General features: G+C 29.9%; 2 protein-coding genes across 4 annotated transcripts; one reads left to right on the top strand and one right to left on the bottom strand.

Annotated features, from left to right (window-relative positions):
• Window positions 1–1,157: 1,157 nt before the first annotated feature.
• Window positions 1,158–19,441, top strand: aux (cyclin-G-associated kinase). Of its 3 annotated transcripts, none has more exons than XM_088186629.1 (19): window positions 1,158–1,376; window positions 5,768–6,172; window positions 6,950–7,047; window positions 7,120–7,345; window positions 8,479–8,634; window positions 10,980–11,232; window positions 11,297–11,414; window positions 14,811–15,029; window positions 15,103–15,266; window positions 15,332–15,415; window positions 15,486–15,591; window positions 15,657–15,814; window positions 15,886–16,088; window positions 16,552–16,910; window positions 17,157–17,298; window positions 17,453–17,612; window positions 17,675–17,870; window positions 17,962–18,123; window positions 18,187–19,441. In XM_088186629.1, the coding sequence occupies exons 1-19, from the start codon at window positions 1,241–1,243 to the stop codon at window positions 18,295–18,297; spliced, it is 3,456 nt and encodes a 1,151-aa protein (XP_088042755.1). In that variant the 5' UTR covers window positions 1,158–1,240; the 3' UTR covers window positions 18,298–19,441. The 3 variants fall into 3 exon arrangements, with proteins under 3 accessions (XP_088042755.1, XP_088042737.1, XP_088042744.1); XM_088186611.1 differs by having other exon boundaries at window positions 17,157–17,310; window positions 17,393–17,612; XM_088186618.1 differs by having other exon boundaries at window positions 1,159–1,376; window positions 17,393–17,612.
• Window positions 19,434–20,993, bottom strand: LOC148239412 (pre-mRNA-splicing factor ISY1 homolog). The gene is made up of 7 exons (XM_088186645.1): window positions 20,828–20,993; window positions 20,722–20,744; window positions 20,477–20,643; window positions 20,210–20,413; window positions 19,997–20,146; window positions 19,751–19,860; window positions 19,434–19,672 (listed from the first exon to the last, which is right to left on the bottom strand). Exons 1-7 carry the CDS (start codon window positions 20,828–20,830, stop codon window positions 19,511–19,513), a joined length of 819 nt encoding a protein of 272 aa, XP_088042771.1. The 5' UTR covers window positions 20,831–20,993; the 3' UTR covers window positions 19,434–19,510.
• Window positions 20,994–22,485: the final 1,492 nt, after the last annotated feature.

Here is a 22,485-nt window from a genome sequence, read left to right as displayed (position 1 = left end):
CTTAAAAATAACTAAATTTACTAGTGCCATTTACTGGATAGCTCCAGCACCCCCTAGGGAGTGACAGCGCCCACTTTGGGAATCACTAGACTAACCCTTTGAGCGGTATTGCCGTACATGTACGGTGGTCGATCTTTCACTGGTACTTGGTACCCCAGATAGTTATATATTTACATATATAACTGAAGAAATAATAAATAAAAAACATCATATTTATATAATATTTTTTTTAATTAGTTAAATTAATGAATTAACATAACAAAAAATGTTTTATATTAATTCTATAAAAAAATATTGAGAGCCTTTGAATTGATATAAAAGAAAGTCCAGAAAAGCCGGATAATATATAAAAATATGTAAAATAGATATAGAAAAACGTTAAAATAAGTTATTATAGAATACTAATACGAAAAAGTAGTAAAATAAATCAAAACAGTAATACCATTTTTTTCTATATTTTATTATAAATGAGATATAAAATAATATTTAATAAATAAAAACAGAAATAATTATGGAAAAATACGTAATATTAACTCACTCCCAGATGTATACTTACAAATTAACAAATGTGTATAAATCAACTTATTTCTAAAAGGGTTAATGGATTTTTTTCTTCGCACAATAAACAAAGACGTTAATTACTGTCTTAAATATTATCTCGCCATTAATTTTCTGTCTGAATGTGTTTTAATTTCTGAGTAAAATAGTTCAAAGTGTGGCTCTTTTGACCACTGAAGTTGTTTTCAACAGACGTGTGAATTTCTGCGCATCTAAGAATTTTCATTTTCAGAAATTATAGCATTCAATTTTTTCCAGTTAGAAAACCTGCAATCTGTTGAGGACGATTACAAAATTATCCAAATAATAAAAATAAAATGATAAGCCATTATCTCTACTAAATATAAATCAATCAAGCTTTGCGGTTTCTCTTTTTGTCATAATTTTATGAAACAGTTCGGGGAGTTAAGGAGCTAAATTATTTTGTTTATTTTACAATTAAATAAATTAAAGATTATTAAATTTTAAATGAAATTGGAAGTTAGTAATCGATCGTTTTCTCGATTTAAACCATTTCCTCGCGCGACATAGACAACGATTGCGCAAAACTCAATTGTCAATAATTCGGCGATGACGTGCGCCCTACAATGTTGCCTCAGTCGCGGCATATGTGGAGCCGCGCGCTGGCAACACAGGCCGGTGACAGTCGACGGAGGGCCTCGACGGCCGCTGGCGGGGCGGCATGAGCGTGTTCCGGTCGGCAATGGGCTACTTCAGCTCCGCCGCCACTAATAACGGCGGCGGAGACAACGAGCTCGTCGGACAAATGCTCGACATCGGGGGGCTGAAGCTCCGCGTCAAGAAAGTCATCGCCGAAGGTTGACCCCCCCTTCCCCCTTTCCCCGAGCCTCACCCCCCGCCCCTCTCTCCGCCCTTGACTGCCTCTGATGTTCACTTTTTTTTATTATCGTTCGTACGATCGTCGTTTCGCAAATAGAGAGCGATTTTTATAACAGCTTTCGAATGTTACAATACAATATCACTTTTAGATTAGGTTGATCAAACTTGTTAAACTAGTGCATTTGATCGACTGGAAAACTTGATTTAAGATTGTGTTTCTTTGTTTATATGTTGGAGGATATCAGAACTACTATACAATGGCATTTCAGTGCTCTATTTTTCAAATATGTTTATGACCAAACTTGGCCATAGGCCAGTAATTTATATTTTTATTGCAAATAAATCGATTTTTATTTGTTATTAATGCCAAAATTGCTAATGATTTTTTTTAAATTATCAATGAACATATTTGGCTACAGGCCAAAATAAATTGTATACATATTTTTTTTAAATTACCAATGAATCATTGTTTATTTCCTAATTAAATTGAGAATATTAATATGAAAAAGTCTAATGTTTCTATGTAACATATTGAAATTCGCTGCATTATGCAAAAATAATTATAAAATCTTCTTTATTATTAAAAATCAATAGCTTAAACTAATATAAGCTATGTTTTATACTATTAAATATTGATTCCAGATGTGACAGAATTGGTAAGAATAAAATTGAATAATGAAAATTTTAAAATTGTGGTACTTCAATAAACAAAGAATTTGCAAATTGCCATATATTTATTTTCCTCTTATATAAAAATTATTTCTCGATTTTATTTATTTGTTAATGGGATTGAGAATATTCTTATAATAAAAGCCCAATGTAAAATAATTATGCAGCCTTTTCTCAATTTTTCGAATGTTCAAAATTAATGAGCTTTGGATACTAATAACGAGTATGAATTTCATCCACATATTTTTATAATGTTGAATTTTTGAGATGTGATAAAAATTGCTTGAAATAAAAATCATCTTAGATAATTTTCAAATATACATTTCTTTCGAGTTACAAATTTAATTTTTTTAGCCAGTTTGCTTAAAAAATTAAGCCATCTGTATAAATATATATCATAGATAGATAAACATTTTAACTCAAGTTAAATTTAAGTCTCCTAGTGATAATCGAAGAAATTATGTAGATTTTTTTATAAATTTCCCAATGAGATAATAAAACATTTTGAGATATTTGACATTCGCAAAATCACTTATATCATTATAATACTATAATAATAAATTAAATAACACATTTTCATATTTAGTATACATTTTTTTGCCATAATAACTTTGGATTTACATAATAACATTATTTTACGGAAATACCAAAATAATTATAATTTATTTTAAATATTAATTTAATGCTTTTATAATTTAACACACTACATTCGATATTTTCGCACAATTTTAAATATATATACATATTTCTATGTTTTTACAACAGGTGAATTTATTTAGCTAATATAGCTAAAAAGTATATATTGCCATCTCTAGAAAAAAATTTAAATCTTTATTACGTTCGCACAATATTTTTATAAGCTTGAGTAGCTCTAGTAGAAAGGGAATGGTCCATAATGTGTTCATTTAATTTTTCTTTAGTGTTTAAAAATATTTATTCTTAATACAATTTATTTTTGCTTTTGGATAATACTGATTTTGCATTTGACCCAAATATACTTTTCGTATTCGTATCTATGACACTAAGCTTAAATTTGTTTCTCCTTGAGCATCTTAATTCACAGTCGAAATAAGCAAAACAGCTGACTATTATCATTGATTACAAGGATAAGGCCATAGCATATAATTCACATAGAGATATGTTAACTGCATTGAATATCTTTACACTTAACTGACTGAAGAGGTAGTAAATACCCGTCATGTTCGTTGACGGTAATCCACGGGACGAGTAGAATATACTTTATTGACCTATGCACAGGGACCAGGAGAGGGCAAAAGTTAGCCATTCGGTAGTCGTTTTTTTAATATTTCGATTTCATTGAGATTCATAGTATTTCATTAAATTACATGCATTTTTCTGGCCAAATTCAGGGAGGAACAAATCTATGTCAAAAGCAATTAGATCGTGCTATTGCAGTGGAAATGCTGTTATTTAGCATTTATAAAGACTTTATAGCAAAATTACGACTTACAATGAGAGATAATCGATTGAAGCTTACCTAAACCGAATTTTGACCAATAGGAAAACGCGAAATATCAAAAGCAATAAAATCGTGTCAGCGCTTTTATTGCTTTTGACGTGAATTTTTGCCTTCTGAGAAGTGATAATTATTTTTGCGCCTTCCTATTGACCAAAATTCGGTTTAAATACACTTTAACCAATACTCTCATATCTGAAGTCCGTAGTAATATCAGTAAGGATAGTTATCATATTTTTAAAACATAGTGTAATATCAAAGTGCCAATATACTATGGAGTAATATGCTATATTTCTTCTTTAGAGTATTTCCCATGAGAGATGAGTAGGCTTAGTTTGTATTTTGAAGTTAAACTAATGAAAGTTCTAAAACTATAATTAGTTAGGTTTGGTTTTGAACAGAAAATGAACGTTTCGCAACTGTCAAATAGTCTCATAGACACTTTAGAGCAGCATATAATTTCACTAGCGCCTATTAGTTAAATTATATTTTAGCTAGTAGAAAATGTATTTGGACTTCACTAGTGAAAATATAACTTGAACTGAAAAATACACATGCACTGTAATATTTGTACATCGCATGTAAATAAATAATGATAGGTATTTAAATGTATATAATACTACATATGGAAAAGTTGAAATCATGTCATTTTACTAGCACTTGCCAGATAAATTATATTTTCACTAGTAAAAATATATATCTACCGGTGAATATCATTTCACTGAAATTACATATTTTAAAAAATATTTTCGGGATAGATTCGAGACTTTTTTTAGATTTTCTTTGAGGAATAACCCGAGAATTTTCGGCTTAGAATCAGGGACGTCCTTTCAGCTTTTTCTAGGGTGGGGCAAAAATCTGGTTGTTTTTTTAATATTTTGATTTTATTGAGATTCATAGTATTTCATTACATGACACGCATTTTTCTGGCCAAATTCAACTTAACCCACATTAGCTCTATTCTAATTTGCCGACAACTAAAGTTTAATTATTAAATTTATCTGTAAATATTTTTTTTAAATAAAATTAAATTGGGTTTCAATTTTGATTTTACGCGACTCTCAGACTAAAAAACATTGATAAAATAATCAATACGAATCAAAACTTTTGATAATTTTTTATTATCATTCTTTTTAATTAAAAAGTGACCATAATTTTTTCTTTTAATTTTTTGTTTCATTATTTATGAATGCATTAGTATGAATTAAATTAAATAATTTGAATTATAATCATTGATATAAGAAATATTTTTTACTTATAAAATTAAAAACCTTATGAGTTAATGCTGTGTTAAATACAATCACAAAATAATATCCCACTAGCCATATTTTAGTTAGTAAGCTACACCATTTATTATGCAGAACTTTATTTTAAGTGGCACATTTATATACAGTAGACCCCCAATAACACGGTAAATTGGGGACGTGCTATTTGGGGAACTAGAAAATACTTATACAATTTTTGCAATACATACGTACGAATCAGGCGCGTGTGGTGACATATTCTCCCTTTGGCTCGCTCACATATAAATTAATGGGCACCCAAATAGCACATCCCCAATTTACCGTGTTATTAGGGGGTCTACTGTACGAGATATAATATATATTTTATTATTTGGTGGTTATTGCGCAAATTAAATTTTGCGCACAGCGAAAATTCCGATTATAGATGATCAATAGACATATGTATATTTAAAAATACGTTAATATACATAAAAAAATGTCTGTTGATATCACATATAACAATATGATTTTATTAAAAAATATGTTTTAAAAATATTTTACAATTATATTAGTAATTTACATTAATATAATACACTTATATTTTCTAATTTTACACAAAATTTTATTTAAAAATAGTGAGGAATATAAAGCAATTGGAATTAAATGTAAAATATATTTCACAATCAAACGAATTTTCGCTGTGTGGAATTTTCGTTTGCGCAATAATCCGGTCACCATATTTTATATACGAGAACCGAAGTTCGAAGAGTTGTTATTCATCAAAATTGTTAATACCTTTTCTATTAACATTTTTCACAATCTGATCAAAATTACTTTTGGTATATATAACGTCACACTAACTAGAGTATCTCCATTCATTGAATAATGGCTTTTCAACGTCTGCTATTGTGTCGCCTTTGATTATTGTATTAACTCTTTCGACAACACCGTTTTGCCCGATGATAATATTTATTAAAATCAACATGTATTGTGTTTTCAGGTGGTTTTGCCTTCGTTTTCGTTGCTCAAGACACAGCGACGGGTACCGAGTATGCCCTGAAGCGTCTGATGGCCGCCGACAAGGAGGCCAATAAGAACATAATCCAAGAGATCAGCTTGTTAAAGAAGCTGTCGGGCCATCCGAATATCATCAAATACATAGCCGCGTCGTTCATCGAAAACTCGAAGACGTCGCATGGCATGGCCGAGTATTTACTGTTGACGGACCTGTGCAGCGGGGGTTCGTTGATGGAGGCCCTGGTTAACAGGGGGACCGCTTTTCCGATATCGACCATTCTGAGGGTGTTCTACCAGGCTTGTAAGGCAGTGCAGCACATGCATGCTCAAGTGCCACCTATTGCTCATAGGGATCTCAAACTGGAAAACTTCCTCATTACTAGTGAAGGTAGTATAGTTTAATACATACTCATTAGAATTGTAAAATATCAAAATATCAATGAAGCATATTTGGGATGATTTTTAACTCTTAAAGTAACAGATTTGTGTGACCATTCAGGAGATTTCTGATCAGTTCCATAAAAATTTAAAACAATTTCAAACTATCATTGTAATAAAATTGTATTTTTTTTTATGTATTATTAACAGTATTAAGTTTTTATACAATATTTTATTATATAGCCACGATTTTAATTATTCATAAATACGATGGTGCCTTCACTACAAGTTTAATTCATTCCATAACAACTCGTAACTCAAATCAATTTTTACCATTTAAATTAATTGAAATGCCATTAATTCATTTCAATGGGGGAAAATTGAAATGGAATAATGGCAATTGAAATTGTAAATACATAAATGAAAAAGTTTTTTTAAGTTACGCAATACATTTTTTTGCTCAATGTCAAGTCACTCATAATTCGAGGTTCCACTGTATATGTTAAAGTGTTTGTATAGTTAAAATTTAGCAGCAATTTTATGTTTCCGTTAATTATTGATAAAAAAAAACATACGCGGTTTTTAGATAAGGACCATATTTATAATCTGATATTTCTTTAAAATAATAAACTGCGTACTAAATTTACATAATGTTAAGAGAAACTATGACACATAAAGTTAAGATCAATGAAAGGTTTTTTTTTAAATAAAGCGATAAGAATTTTATTCAAATATAAAGTGATTTTATTTATTAAAACTATTATTTAACTTAAACTGATTTTTGTAGGTACAATAAAATTGTGTGATTTTGGATCGGCTACGACTGAAGTTTACTCACCCGATCCTTCGTGGAGTGCCAACCAAAGAAATATGTTAGAAGAAAACGTGAGAAACATCATCTTTATCTTGATTGATTGATTGGCTAAGTAATCTTAATAAATAAACTGTTCTTTTCAGCTTGCGATGTTCACTACTCCGATGTACAGAGCGCCCGAAATGCTGGACACTTGGAACAACCACCAGATCGATCATTCTGTAGACATTTGGGCGTTGGGTTGCATTCTGTACACACTGTGCTACATGCAGCACCCGTTTGAGGACTCGGCGAAGTTGGCGATACTCAACGGCAATTACAATCTGAACCAAAACGATCAGCAATATAAGTGTTTTCATGAAATTATTCGTAAGTAATTGAAACATGTTGACTAATATAAACATTCAGATATTTAGGTATTTTCAAATTGCTCTTCATAAGCGTAACATGTTGGTTTTGCATCTTCTAGTCATTTCGAGCAATGCGAATGTGCTCGCATTATTAAAACCTAGTGTAGTAGATATCACAATTCATTTTTTCATATATTGCAACTAAAGCTTTCAATATCAGTCATGGATTTTTTTAACTATAATCAAATTTAAAAATATAAAAGAATTGCATAAAAAATAAAGTTAATAATATTTACGTATTATAAAATATAATCATATTCAAAATTCCATCTATGAGTAAAGGTGAAACTCAGTATGAAAAACCTTTAAATCTCAAACTTTTTGGTTCAGAACTCTGAACTTTTCAGCATTTTCTTGTTTTGTATTACTTCTGATTTATATTTATGAATGTATAAGGCAAAGTCATACAGAAATTATCTCTGCTCTATTAATCTAAAAAATGATTTAATAACACTTTTTTATAAGAACAGAATAATCAGTTCATTACAATTAACTAGATAAAACATATTTTGCTGTGTTTTTGATATATCACCCGAGATTGCGTGTACACTTTGTTTATTGCCATATAGCTTCCAGATTTTCAGTTGTTATTTCGATCTTCAATATCCTACTATTTATAAATGTGTCACTTTTGCTATTTACTTTTCAAAACAAGTGGCATATAGTCCACAAATCATATCTAACAATAAATAAAGTAAATATTTTAATACTAAAAAGGCAGAAATTACCATGTAAAGTAATACAAGGAAATTACTCATATTATATTAAAAAAAGATTAAATTACTTATCTGACTAGTATATTCAATGAGTCATGCTTAATATTTCAGTACTAAATAAATCGTCGGTATACCATAAGTGAAAGCTATAATTCCAACCATTAATTTGTTTGGTTTACTAGAATGAAAATATCACTAAACTAAATGCATATTTTGAAGACTGATTTTAATAGTATAAAAAACTTTTTGTCTAGTCTTCCCTATTTTTTTTTATATTGGCACATCTGTAGTTTTATTATTATGTGAAATTTGGTTAGGTGTAAAGTAAATATGTTGGTAGTCTTTTTTTTAAAACTGTAATTTTTTTTAATTCTAGGCGGGTGTCTCACCGTGAATCCCGAGCTAAGGTTTACCATCAGCGGGTTGCTGGAGCGGCTGGCCGCCATTGCCGAATCGAACAACGTCAATTTGAAGCAACCGTTGAAATTTGAGCGTAAAAAAGTTGAACAATCTGTGGCCACAAGCTCGCCAGGTAATAAAAAATCAAGTAAATATTACACTACCATTTCGTGAACTAGAAACAATTTTTTAATCTTTTTCCAAGCGTTCGATATTAAAATACATGCCACATATCTTTATTATTATATTTATACATTATCTATATATATTTTTCTCAATATCCATTATTACAATAATATACATACACGTTAATATTATATATTTTATTTTTATTATATTTATTTTCGAGCTTTACATGGTCAAGGTTATTCAAATATTTTTACACTCAGCTTTTATTTTATTTAATATTACATATGAAAGTATTCACGCATGTGTGTTTTTTGAAGAAACATTACATGTTTTGTTATCGATGACAAAAATGTTATAGTGCCACTATGTATTTTTTTGATACACTGAGAGGATTGTGAAATGTTGACGGTTTTTAAATTGAAGGTAGTTAAATATTTATTTGACTGAATTTTTTCATTAAATATTATATTGTTATTATTTGATTTTTATGTTATATTATTTTTAATGTATTTGATCAATTAAACGTATATTGATTTTTTTTATCAATACACATTTATACAAATTTTTAATCTAGGTGGATGCCAGATTATATGTTTTTTTTATTATTATTTATTAATTTAAACAATTCGTTTGGTGCTTATGTCACAATGAAAATTTGTCGATAGATCAATTGAATTTATGGATCGATATTCTATTATAAATATATTATCATATATGAAATCTTGTTGAAAGTGTTTAAATTCTTACGTATATATAATAATAAGAAATCACTTATTGTTGTACAAAAAATATATTGAATTTAAATAGCACCCAAATAGTTTTTCTACGTTCACATTTTCGTATTCCACTGTGTATTAAAGTACAAATTTGATTACTACTCTTTTAAAAATGTGTCGTTCTGTTTATAGATATCATTATCTATGTATTTTTATGTGCCTTATCGGAATAGTAAATTTCTCATTTATATTATACTAATCTACTTTTGGACCAATTCCTTTATTTTTAGTTTTAATGAAAAGTTTTTATTTTTCATTATTTTTTTCTTGCATTATTCGACAGGTGGTTTCTTGAGAATTTTCGGCTGTCCTGTGTTCTTTTCGTATAAATAAGTATATATATCTAATCTAAATTATAATATATCATGTATGTACTTATGCCTTTTCAAACAATATAAGACAATAAACGTTTCGAGGTGCTTAAATTAATCTATCTAACTAGTCCAGAACTATATATTGTTATTATAAAACATATTTAAAAAAAATATCTGCGTGATATCGTATTGCAAGCGTGGGCGGTAATACGGGCTCGAATCGCAGTATAGCTTATGTGCAATATACTTTAGTATAATTATTTATTCTTTATTAAATTTATAATATATCGAAAAGTGATGCATTCCAATGACTCATGTATTCCATTTTTTTATCGAAATGTTATTTATTGTTTATTTTAATCAAAGTGCTATTAACGATACATTATGTATTTATATATGACTATAAAAATGCTTTTAAAAGTGTCTTAATATATTTCCAGTATTTTAATAATGTTCTAAATGTTGTATTGAAAGTTACCATTAATTGTAACTGTAAATTTGTAACGCATTTGTAACATTGTTCTTATAGAAAAAGTATTATTTAATTTTAAATGTCGTCCTTCAACTTCTCACCGCTTATTATTTTTAATGATTATAATAATGTACTTGTGACACTGTTATTTGTTGAATAATATAATAGGGTGACTGATTCAGTTATTGACTAAATGAGGCATCTTCTCTTTAAAAATACGATTTTTATATAATATTTTATTGGAATTTATTGTTTGAAAAGCATGGTGTAATACTGAGATATAAAAAGAGAGAACGTCTTATTGTTTCTTAAAGTATAATAACTGCATCAGTAACTCTAATAGTTTTGCATTTTCATCGAGAGTTTGTGAATTATATTTATATATTTAGTGAAATGTAAATACAAATTAATATATTTCTTTAAATAAATTATATACGATAAGAAATTAAATATTTTATTTTTATATATTACAATCCTACGATGAGTATAATGATTGAATAACACGACAATTCGGACGTTTATACTATAGTAAGTGTTTTTCTTTATCTATAAACATATCACTTTTGTTGTAAGCGTGAAATGAGTATATCTTATCTTATCTCATTACGGGCGTTGTAAAGTGTCGTTCTTTTAATGTTATTTATATATATATATACTTTTTTTTAAATTTCCATTTGTTTAATATGTACGCTTTTTATGGACACGAATTTATGTATGCATCACAAAATATAAGGTTTATTCTAATCGAACGATTCGTGATTAAGCATTTGCTTTTGATTTAAACCAGGTCCGATTAATCAGCCTCGAGATAATAGGTCTACTGTCAACGTCGTCAAACCCCAAGAGCCCACCCGTCCTCCGCCGGTGCACACACCTCTGATGAACAACGAAGGACCCCCGTCGAGGCCCCCGCCGCCTAGTCAACAGCAGCTACCTCCGCAGTCATCGGCCGGATTGTTTTCGTCCATAAAAGGAGGCGCCGGAAGCTTTCTTAAAAATCTCAAAGATACCTCTTCGAAAGTCATGCAAACCGTTCAACAGTCAGTCTTTTTATTTATTATTTGAGAATTTTTAAAGATAAATTAATACTGAACTTATTTTTAGAACGATTGCTCGCAACGATTTGGACATTAATTACATCACGAGCAGGATTGCTGTTATGCCGTATCCGTCTGAAGGCATTGAGAGTGCCTATAAGACTAATCATATAGACGACGTGAAGGTAGTTTTTTACTTCTTCGTAATATTGACATTATTCAGTTTATCTCGGTACTTCTGGTATCATATCCGTAATAACTTTCTAAATTTAAATAAAATCATATGTGACAAATCTATAACTATCACTAGTGATCCAAATCCATTCTTGGAATTCATAAATAATGTTTCAGAATGGAGTTCTGATAAAATTATGGATTTTTATACTTCAAAAATAGAAAAAAAAAGACAAATGTATTTAAACTAATAGTAAAGTGAAAACAACCCCAAGAATTACTGATCATTTAATTATATTTATTTATATAGAAAAACATAATCTAAGTAAGGTAAAAAAATAATGGTATAATTAAAAAACATATTTTACCAAATAAAGAACAGAAATACAAATATCATGGATGTTAACTCATTGCGTACGGTGTGCACAAATTTGTGCGTTTCAGAAACCTTCCGTTGCGTTGGTGTGCACAAATTTGTGCGTTTCGTCATTTTAACTTCATATGAAAAAAAACCACGTAAACTGCGTATTTACTGTAACGTATTTATTTAGGGATTTACCTACAGATGTTACTAATATCATATTAACTAAAAATAGTTCAAAAAAGTAGAAATTCTAAATTCTAGAGGCTCAAAACTCGGGGTAAAATAAATTCGTTTCAAGATGTATGTTTACATATATATTATATATACAATTTTTTTCTATGGAATTATCTCACATATTATTTATTAGAAATAGTGAAATCACTCAATACCAAATTGCAAATCACATATCAATAATATATAAATATATTTAATTCATTTTTAACACTTAACGGTCGATTTACGCGGCGATATTCGCAAGACACCCAACCGTCCAATTTCGAACAAATGTAACGTTTCCGTAATGTTAACGAAAAACCCCACCTTATCGGTTTGATTCAGGTAAAGATGGTAATTTTTTTAGAGATATGTTTCTTGAAATTCTTATCAACAAAATTACAAAAAACCCAAAATATTCAAAGGTAACCGCATAAAAAAAAGAAATGTTGAGCTAGACCTAATATCTAAGTACATATTATCAACCCGAAGCATTATAACAAAATAATCAGTGATTCTCAACTTTTAATTGCGTTAATTTATTTTACAACTTTTTGCATTATTATATTTTGTTAGGTTTACAATATATTTTTGTAATGCTTATTTATTTCGTACTCCTTCATTTATTGATACTATTTTCTAAGAAATAAATTACAGTAAATCAAATTCATATTTTTATAATATAAAATATAATGTTTTTTATTTATCATTATTTTCTGTTATATATATGTATGTGGGCATTTAAATGCAGATTCATCAATCCCAAATGTGATATTTTATAATATTTAGACCTGAAATGATCCCGATCTGGTCAAAGTAAATAAACTGTTCTCAACATGTTTTCAATTACCAACATATTGAATACCGGGCATTATTCCTAAAAATGGAGCGTGCGGCGGGGATTATTTGCAAAAATTAGGACTTTAATTTGTGTAACTATCCAAGCACATTGGTGGTTCGAGTCTTTATTGGATGCGAAGTATACAGTAAGTGCGCGTTTTTCATTATTTTAACACATTGCGTACCGTGTGGTAAAAATACAAAAAGTGGTAAATATATAATATTAAAGTAATAAAATGTTTAGAATCACTGATAATTTTTAATTATATTAAATATACTATATAAAATAATAATACATAAATTATAACAGAAATATAAAATAATAATACATAAACAATAAAAGATTACATTTAGCCATAGGCAAACGTTACGTTTGTTCGAAATTGGACAGTTGGGTGTCGTGCAAATATCGCTGCGTAACTTGACCGTTAAGTGTTAAAAATTTTGAATTGATTGTATAGGTCACAAAATTAGATATTTTCGGTTTTTATTATATACAACAGTATTTTATCATCATTTTATTATTATCTTTATTGTTTTTATTCAAAAATATATATATTTGGTTATTCTAAACTAAAAATTATATTTTATTTTATTGGTACGCGATCCACAGTTTGACGTTTACTGATTTTATCATTGCGAATACAAAAAAACGATCATCATAAATCTGTTTTTAAAATTTGACGTTAAAACGTTGACTAATTAAAGAGTTACGATGTTTTAAAAAAAATAAGTTTGTATCCTAATTTTCGCAAATAATCCCCGCCGCACGGCTCCATTTTTAGGAATAATGCCCAGTATTCAATGTGTTAATATGATATGGAACAATATTTATAAGAATATTATGGATAGTAAAATAAAATGTCAATATAATTTTAAAACAGAATATCGATTCAACCCATCACCGTTATTTAATGCTGATGGTAATAATGCTTTAAAGAGAAGAGATGAATCATATAAAATATTTCAAGTAATAAAAAGAAAACGAGAAGAATATAAAGTCTTAAATGAAAAATGGAAAACATAGCTATAATGTAGAAAAATAGCAGTCAAAGCATTAAGAATAGCTAAAAAATGGCATGAAATTTTGATGGATATAAATAAGATATGAAAAAAATAAAAAAAATATTTAATCCTACTCGGAGAAACGACATAATAAATATGGAGATTGATAAAAATATATATAAACACAGAAAAAAAAATACATACATAGATTGTGAATTCAATACCTCAGTTTAATAAATTAGTAAAATACAAGAATGAAACATTTAATGTTAAATTTGGAGAATATAAATCAGTATCTTTAGAAAAAAATTACAACATAATTGGTAAATTAAAAACAGGAGCCAGTTCTAATGAGTTGGATGTAAATATAATTAAAGAAAGCACTCTCCAAAGCAGAAATACCTGATAATTTTAAGATTGCTACTATTATACCTATGTCTAAAATAAAAAATAGTAAAATGGTTGTGGAAATGATACCAATTAAAATGTTGCCTTGTATAGAAAAGGTAATGGAAGAAGTAGTAATCAAACAATTAGAGGATTTCATTATTTCTAAAAACATTCTATGTGTACAACAATTGGGATTCAGAGAAAAACATTCCATTGAGATTGCATTATGAGGTGATACAAATGATTGGCTGATATGAGGTGATAGAAATGGAAATTAAAAATATTAAATAATTCTAATCTAAATTTAATCTATTCCATTCGTGATTTAAACTGAATTAGATCTTAAAAAAATAATTGCTTCTAATAAGTCAGCATTTATGGAAACTCCAATCAGATTTGATTATTTTAAGCGCGGAAAATAAACACTTTTAACCGCACGCAACGTGTTAAAGAAAATTATGAAAAGGAGTCTGAGTCAGTCGATTTTTTACGACTCTGACTTATTTTAAAATACAATGACTCCAACTCCTCTTAAAATACCACGTGATAAATTAATAAAATAAATATTAATCACTCAATATCATAACTTTTTCAGGCTTTTCTTGAGAGTCGTCATCCGTTAGGTCGTTGTCTGATATTGAACGCGTCCGGAAAACATTCATCAGTTATGTTTCCATCGCCGGCTAAAGTATTGGATGTTTTTATTCCAATCCCATACCGAGCGCCGCCACTACGGCCCCTATTTACAGTTCTATGCAATGTTTACAAACATCTGGAAAAAGACGAGAAGAACGTTTGTGTAGTCACATGTCCGGTAAATATTTCGATACATCGATCAATTACAATACAACGACCATTACAAACTAATGCCTTTCATCACACTCTAGGATGGAAAATCTATGTCTTGCATATTAGTGACGGCTTTGATGCTATACTGTCGCTTAATCACAGTGCCAGAAGACGGTCTTCAAATTTTCGCTATACGCCGATGTTCTCCTAACATGCATCCTAGTCAACTGCGCTATCTATATTATTTAACTAATATTATAAGGTATTAATTATTACTTTTGTTGTTATATGTTATATTCTACATATATTATAGTCATACTTTTTTAGATCTGAACCTATTCTACCGCATTATAAACCCGTTACAGTTATGTCCATTATGATACAGCCTGTTCCACTTTTCACGAAAGTCAGGTATTGTTTGTCTACGTATTAAGTCGATTTGTAAAATATGTTCATTATAAATTTATTTATTTATATTCAGGGATGGATGTCGGCCGTATATAGAAGTATATAATAATGATCGTTGTGTATTATCCACGATGCAGGATTATGAAAAATTGCATTTATTCAACATTACGGAAGGAAAGGTATACTGTCTTATAATTTTTTTTTAAACACATTAATATAAATATTAATAATACATTTATTTTAGTGCACACTACAACTGAACACAACAGTGAGTGGTGATGTTTTAATAGTAGTATATCATGCGAGGCATCAACTCGGTCGGCCGACTGGAATAAAAATGCTACAGCTACAATTCAACACTGGTTATGTTCCACAAGATCAACTGGTGTTGCGATTTAATAAGTAAGCTGATCTCACTACTAATATTTCAAAATAATTTTATCGAAATATGACTTGTAAAATTATTATTTTAGATCAGAGCTAGACGATATAAGCGAAGGCAACTATCATTATCCTAGTGGCATTAACGTTAGCGTCGGAATCATAGTCGGATCATCGGAGGCGAGAGCTCCGTTAGAAGCAGAGCCGTGGACTCAAGACGACACGTTCCACAACAGATCTAGTCAAGTGATTTTCACGACTGCATTAGAGCGAGACGAGACCGTTGATAATTATGGTATGTGTGTGTTTTTATTTTAACCCTTTGAGTAGTGAGTTAATTTATACACGTTTGTTAATGTCTAATTTTATTTATTATTATTTTATTGATTTTTAACTAATTTTTTGTATTGGTGTGTTTTAATAATTTACTGGATTTTTTTAAATCAACTCAGAAGCTCTCAATATTTTTTATAAAATTAATACAAAATATTTTTTGTTATATTCATTTATTTCGTACTCTTTAACTTATTGCTATTATTTTCTATAAAAATCATTTATATTAAATCAAATTAAAAAAATAGTATACAAATATAATATTTTTTATTTATTATTTCTTCAGTTATATATGTAAATATATTACTATCTGGGCTGTATCAAAACAGTGAAAGATCAATTAGCGTACATGTACGGCGATACCGCTTAAAAAGTTAATCGAAGAGTGTAGAAAATAAACAATATATTAATAGTTTAAATTATAGTTACAGTGGTGAGGAGCAGACCGCGACCTGCGAGGCCAGCGCCGCCTTCTCCGCAACCTCCGCGCAGGCCTCCGCCACCAGAATTGGCTGAGCATATGAAGGGCGTAAATTTAGAAAGCAGCGGCAAAGAGAGCGCTGAAATATTGAATGTTCAAGCTGCCGAAGGCTCGGGCGATAGCGACGGAAATAGTTCAAATGATGCATTCAGCTTGTTTGCCAATTTCCCGCCACCGCCTAGCAAACATTTCGGTCCTGAACCGACAACGACGAACCAAAACGTAAATTTGCTGTTTCCGGAAGATGACACCTTTGGAGATTTTCTGAGCGGCGCTAGTAGCAACACTGCAACTACAGCTACTGTAATTACATACGTTTTTTGTGCTTTTAACCTCATTCTAAAAATTGCCATCTGCCACCATTCCTCCATTCACAAATGCCCTCACTTGCCCCCCCTCCCCCAAGTGACATCCCTGCTCATGAATCGAGAAGTCCTATGAAAATTTCATATTGACAGAGTTTTCAGTAAAAGTGAAAAATATTTTTTTTAAATACAATATTGATTTAGTGATTTTCCTCGAATCATAATCATAATAATATTTTTCTAGGACAACTCCTTTGGAGATTTCATAAGCAGTGGAACAACCTCCACCGACGCCTTCGATCCGTTCGGTCTCGCAACACCAAAAATAGAAGACAACTCGTTGCTGACTCCGAACGTTATGAAGAACAACAACAAAGCCACGAACGGTACTAAATTTTGTAACAATCCGTCTCCAAACTTTTGTGCTGTATTTATTTTGTTCATTTTGTTTATTTTTTATTATTATTTATAACTTTACAGGCAAACCGAAAACCGAAATACCTGTTAAGCGCGATCCATTTATAGACTTGTGTAATTTAGGTTCGAATTCCACTAGTCAACCTCCGCCTCCCAATCAACAGCCAATTGGACAAACTTCCGGGTGGAACAGCGGCGAAAATTCCGCCACAGGCTCTAGAATATCGAGCCCGGTGCATCGTCCCCTGGCCACTCCTAGTCCGTCTCATCAACCAGACTACAGGTTATTGTTTACACACAATAATTAAACTGTGTATATTTATTCTAATTGGATTTGATGATTAGTCGATCGCATTTCGAACCTCCCAAACCACCCGCGGAGAAAATTAAGAAGCCTGGTGATGTTTTTGGTGATCTGTTGGGTAGTCAGGGATATGAATTTGCGGCTCGTAAGGATCAGGGTCCGCGCACCATCAATCAGATGAGGAAAGGAGAACTAGTTAAAGAAATGGATCCAGAAAGGCTTCTCATACACGATTGGGTATGCTTGTGACAAGTCGAGAATAACAAAAAATATTGGTTCATCGACTTATTTTAAAATGGTACTATAGCACATATATTTTATATTATAGACTGATGGTAAAAAATCTAACATAAGGGCGCTCCTATGCTCTCTTCATACGATCGTTTGGGAGAACTGTAGATGGACACGGTGCGATATGGGAGCATTAGTTGATCCGACGGACGTAAAAAAGGCATACAGACGAGCTTGTCTAGCCATTCATCCAGACAAGGTTAGTAAAACGGCAATAATTAAATCATACGATATTTACAAATTATCTGTTTTTTATATACAGCAAGTCGGCACCGAAAACGAAAACTTGGCTAAGATGATATTCATGGAGCTGAACAATGCCTGGACGGACTTCGAAGGAGACGAGAAGCAGCAAAACTTGTTTCAATCATAACTGGCATTAGGCAAATTTAAACATAATTCATTTGTGCCGTCGGATTCGATTCGTTAATACTCGATAGTTTAATTTGTATACTTTAACGTTTTACTTCCTCATAACATGACTCATTAATTAGCTCGAAACAAATTAAATATTGACAAATAAGAGAAATATATGAAAACGAGCGCTTAAAATATATATTTATATATAAATTAATTAATCAGTAATTTTTTTATATTGCTTTTTGCTCTTTAGAATAGTTTCTGTTTATTAAGTTCTTCCAATGTTGATATAATAGTTCCTACTTTGTTTATTTATAATCCTTACATCGAGCCTACAACTTTTTTTTAATTAATGTTTTACACAATTTTTGAATCAATTACTATATCAATAATGAACTTTTAAAAGTATTATAGAATATACAATTGTAAATTATATATATACATATATTCGTATGTGAATGCCTTGATTTATTTTAATGTATTAAATACAGTTTGGCCAGTACAACTTTTTTGACGCAAGTGTGACTCAATCGATGAAGATATTCACATACTTTTGAAGGTGGTACGGAATGGGCCAAGAAAGACTGAATTTTGTTATATTATAAAATATATATATTTTATCAACCGGCATAAAATATATTTTAAAAAATGTTTACGTCTTTCTCGGCTCACTCCGTATGTTATCTAAAATTTATTATACGAATCTCACAAACGCTTAGTATAAAACGGCTATGAAAGTCGAATGTGATATTCGACGGTTGAATATAAATTGAATTAGCTATGTTGCGTCTCTCGGTATCGCCGAGTTATAGTATTCCATGGTTATATAAATAAAATTATATATATTTAATAAAAAAATTGTGCACTTGAGAGATTATTGATAATTTCAAATATCAAATGTATTATTGAATCACTCTGCTACAATTGTTGAGATTATACTGTAGTTTGATTTTGGAAATTATGAGCTAAAACATTCCTTGTATTATACACTAAAAATATACACACAAAAAAATCTATACTTATATAGATAATGGGCGAGTGATATTTAAAGAGCTTCAGCGAAGCTCGATAATATGTAATTTAAAAAAAATGTAAATGATTGTTGAAAGGCCTGTGTTAAGGTTGCCTGGCAATAAATAACGATAATATAAAAAAGATATTGTTTTTTATTATTTACAATGATACAAAATTATTAATTATATAATTATCCTATTTAATGTATAGTATTACGTTTCTATCTTCATCTCCATGCATCCATACTTTTCGAGGAGTTCTTGCTTTCGTTTTTTGAGCAAAGCCTCTTCGATATCTTTTTGAGTCGGAACTGGAACGTGCGAAGTATATTTTGAAGTGTTCATCTCCTCGTCGTCTTCGTTATCGTCGATGCGCTGTTTAAGATTATGTAAGTGTTAGATTAGATTTCAAGTTAACATTGTGTCTCATATATAAATCAAAAAAATATTTACAATTGTTCCATAACCACTGTATATGGTATCGACTTCAGGATCTTGGACGTCCGGATCGGTAATACCCTTCTCTTTCTTCTGTTTCCATTCATCGATCGCTTTTGTTCTTGCTTTAATCACAAAAAAAAAGTACACATACATACATAAAATTTAAGTTCTGTTTTCCCAAACCAAGTTTGGTTTTACTATATCGAAATTGACTGTCAAATTTAAATTTCCGTGTTATATTAAAATATATAAAAATACCTTCTTTTTCAGCTTTTTTCTCCAGTGGCAATAACAATCCATCATCATCATCTCTGTATCCATAATAATCAGCATCTATATCTCTCATCAATTCCGTACGTGATTTTTTAGGCGGTAGTGGTGGAGCCTGATCAAACAATTCTCGTACACCTAAAAAGTAATTGATAAAAAAATAAAACTCATTTAAAATTAAACAATTAATATAACACCCACCAGGTAAATCTTTCGCAGCTCCGAAGTATCTATATCCCCTATTTCCTGGAACTTCTCTCCCCTCGTGATCCAACATCCGAGGTCCGGTCCTTTTATAATTCGGACCTCCTAACTCTATGATTTGATCTTCCCAATGTCGTTTCTCTCTTAACAATTTATTAATCTCATCGTTGAGATCTCTTATACGGAATTCACCAAGACCAGCTAAAAAATTAAAAATAAAATGTTACATATATTCATATAATAATATTTTGAATCCAATAGTACCGTTTTGTATTTGCGCAACTTTTTTCGCTATTTCGCCAATGATCTGCAGTCTCCACTTCTCTGCTTGAGATAAATCGTTGCATTCTGAAGCTAAGTAAGGCCGTCTTTCTTTATTTACACCACCAGCTTCTTGGACTTGAGCGGCGCGCCATCTCGCTAGTGTCGTCCTTTAAATGCAAAATTTATTATAAAATAAGTAATTCAGAGAGAGCTTAAACAAAATTTACAAATAAAAATGAACTCACATTGCCTTTTCTGCGTTTCGCGCCTGAAAAAATAAACATTTATTAATGATTTTATGGTTATAAACATAACTTTTGAAATAAATATTGTGAAATTGAGTTAACTCACCATTTTTGTAGTTTATAATATTAACTATACAATAAGCAATTAACCTGTAATAGGTTTTAATTATTTATTGTGGTATTTATTGATAAAACTACTTTAAAAAGCCAACGTTGACAGTACGAGCGTTAGTTAAACTGTCACGACGCATAACCTACGAAAATGTTGCCATGATAAAAATAGTTTCTTGACATTTCCCACTAATTTTATTGAAATTAATGTTTACAATATAATCGCAATACCTTATTGAGTACAATTTTTACAAAGGTGAGAATTAATCATTATTATTATTATTAAGCAAACGAATTTATATTACATTTCAACTCAATATCATTATTATCTAATTTTTTAATTGAATTTTAGTTTATTATTGATTTTTTATAATAATACACTAATTCGTACTCTTTTTTTTCTAGTATACCAATGCAAATTCATAGTTTTTAAATTATATTTATGAAAAATCATATATAGCTACTAAATTTTGCCAACAAAATTTACCATAATTTCTCTGTCATGCTTCTTAAACTTGTGTTTTTTATTTTAAACTACTCTCAGCCCTCTGTTTTACGACTTTTAAAATATTTCTGCATAGTTATGCCATTAGAGAATAAAATATTTTATTTAAGGCGACTTTCATAAATTATGTCAAAGGTTTATCGTAAATTTTTCACCCCCTTCTTTATTCTACGATATTTCATTGAGTGAGACCTGTTTGTTTTACCCCGTTGAAATTTCGCTTACCCCCCCCCCCCTATATCTGTGACATAATTTATAGAAGGTATCATAGATGTCTTTGTATAACTAGAAGTATGCAATACTTAGTCATAACTTAATCGAATGAATGCAGCACAATTATGTGCGCTCGCGACCCTTTATTGCTTTTATTTTTGCCACCCAGCTATGGATGATCATTTATGGGAACCGACAAATTACATTTCATACATCATTAAATTTTTAATATTTGAAAAAAATGGTAGCATATATGAGAATTGCAAGGGATAAATATTGTATATTTATATGTATTAAAAGTAAAAAAATAAATAAATAATTAAAATTGTAAATAAAGACTCTTGAATAATTAAATTAAAGTAAAACACATAGCTAACGATATTTTTTGAAAGGAATGCATGATATAACTTAAAATATTTTTTCATTTTAATAAGACTAAATGTTATCAAATATTTTCAGCAATGTTCGTAGTTTATCATATTGCATGTTATACTTCCGCCAGTTATTAATATTCTCTATGACAGTTTACTTTGCAGCATTCTTAAATTTCTACGTGACTATATATTCCCACTTAATGGAAAAAGTTCAGAAAATATTATTGAGATACCTTTATACTAGGATATTTGTTTATTGTCTGTTCTTGTATTCCAGCGCATTTCTATTATGAAAATTTCTGTGAACCGACCGCCGCGAGCCAGGCTCGCGCGGCACGCATGTACTAAATATATTAGCGTATTGCTTTTTCAAATATAATATCGATTTGAATTTTACAGAAAATATGGTTTTGTTTATCCTAGACCTAAAGAACCTTGTAAATATTTAATAACATTAAGATTATAAATATACTAAGAAATTCATATTTCAGACGAGCTCTCATTTGATATTATAGAGTTTATGTATTTGTAATGTAATTTTAGTAAAGTTAAACATAGCTG

The sequence above is a fragment of the Plectrocnemia conspersa genome, unplaced genomic scaffold (genome assembly GCF_051122295.1).
Source record: "Plectrocnemia conspersa isolate PC_06_02 unplaced genomic scaffold, ASM5112229v1 ptg000001l, whole genome shotgun sequence".
Lineage (NCBI taxonomy): Eukaryota > Metazoa > Arthropoda > Insecta > Trichoptera > Polycentropodidae > Plectrocnemia > Plectrocnemia conspersa.
Note: the sequence above shows the minus strand (reverse complement) of the source record. Positions and strands in the feature narration are given on the sequence as shown.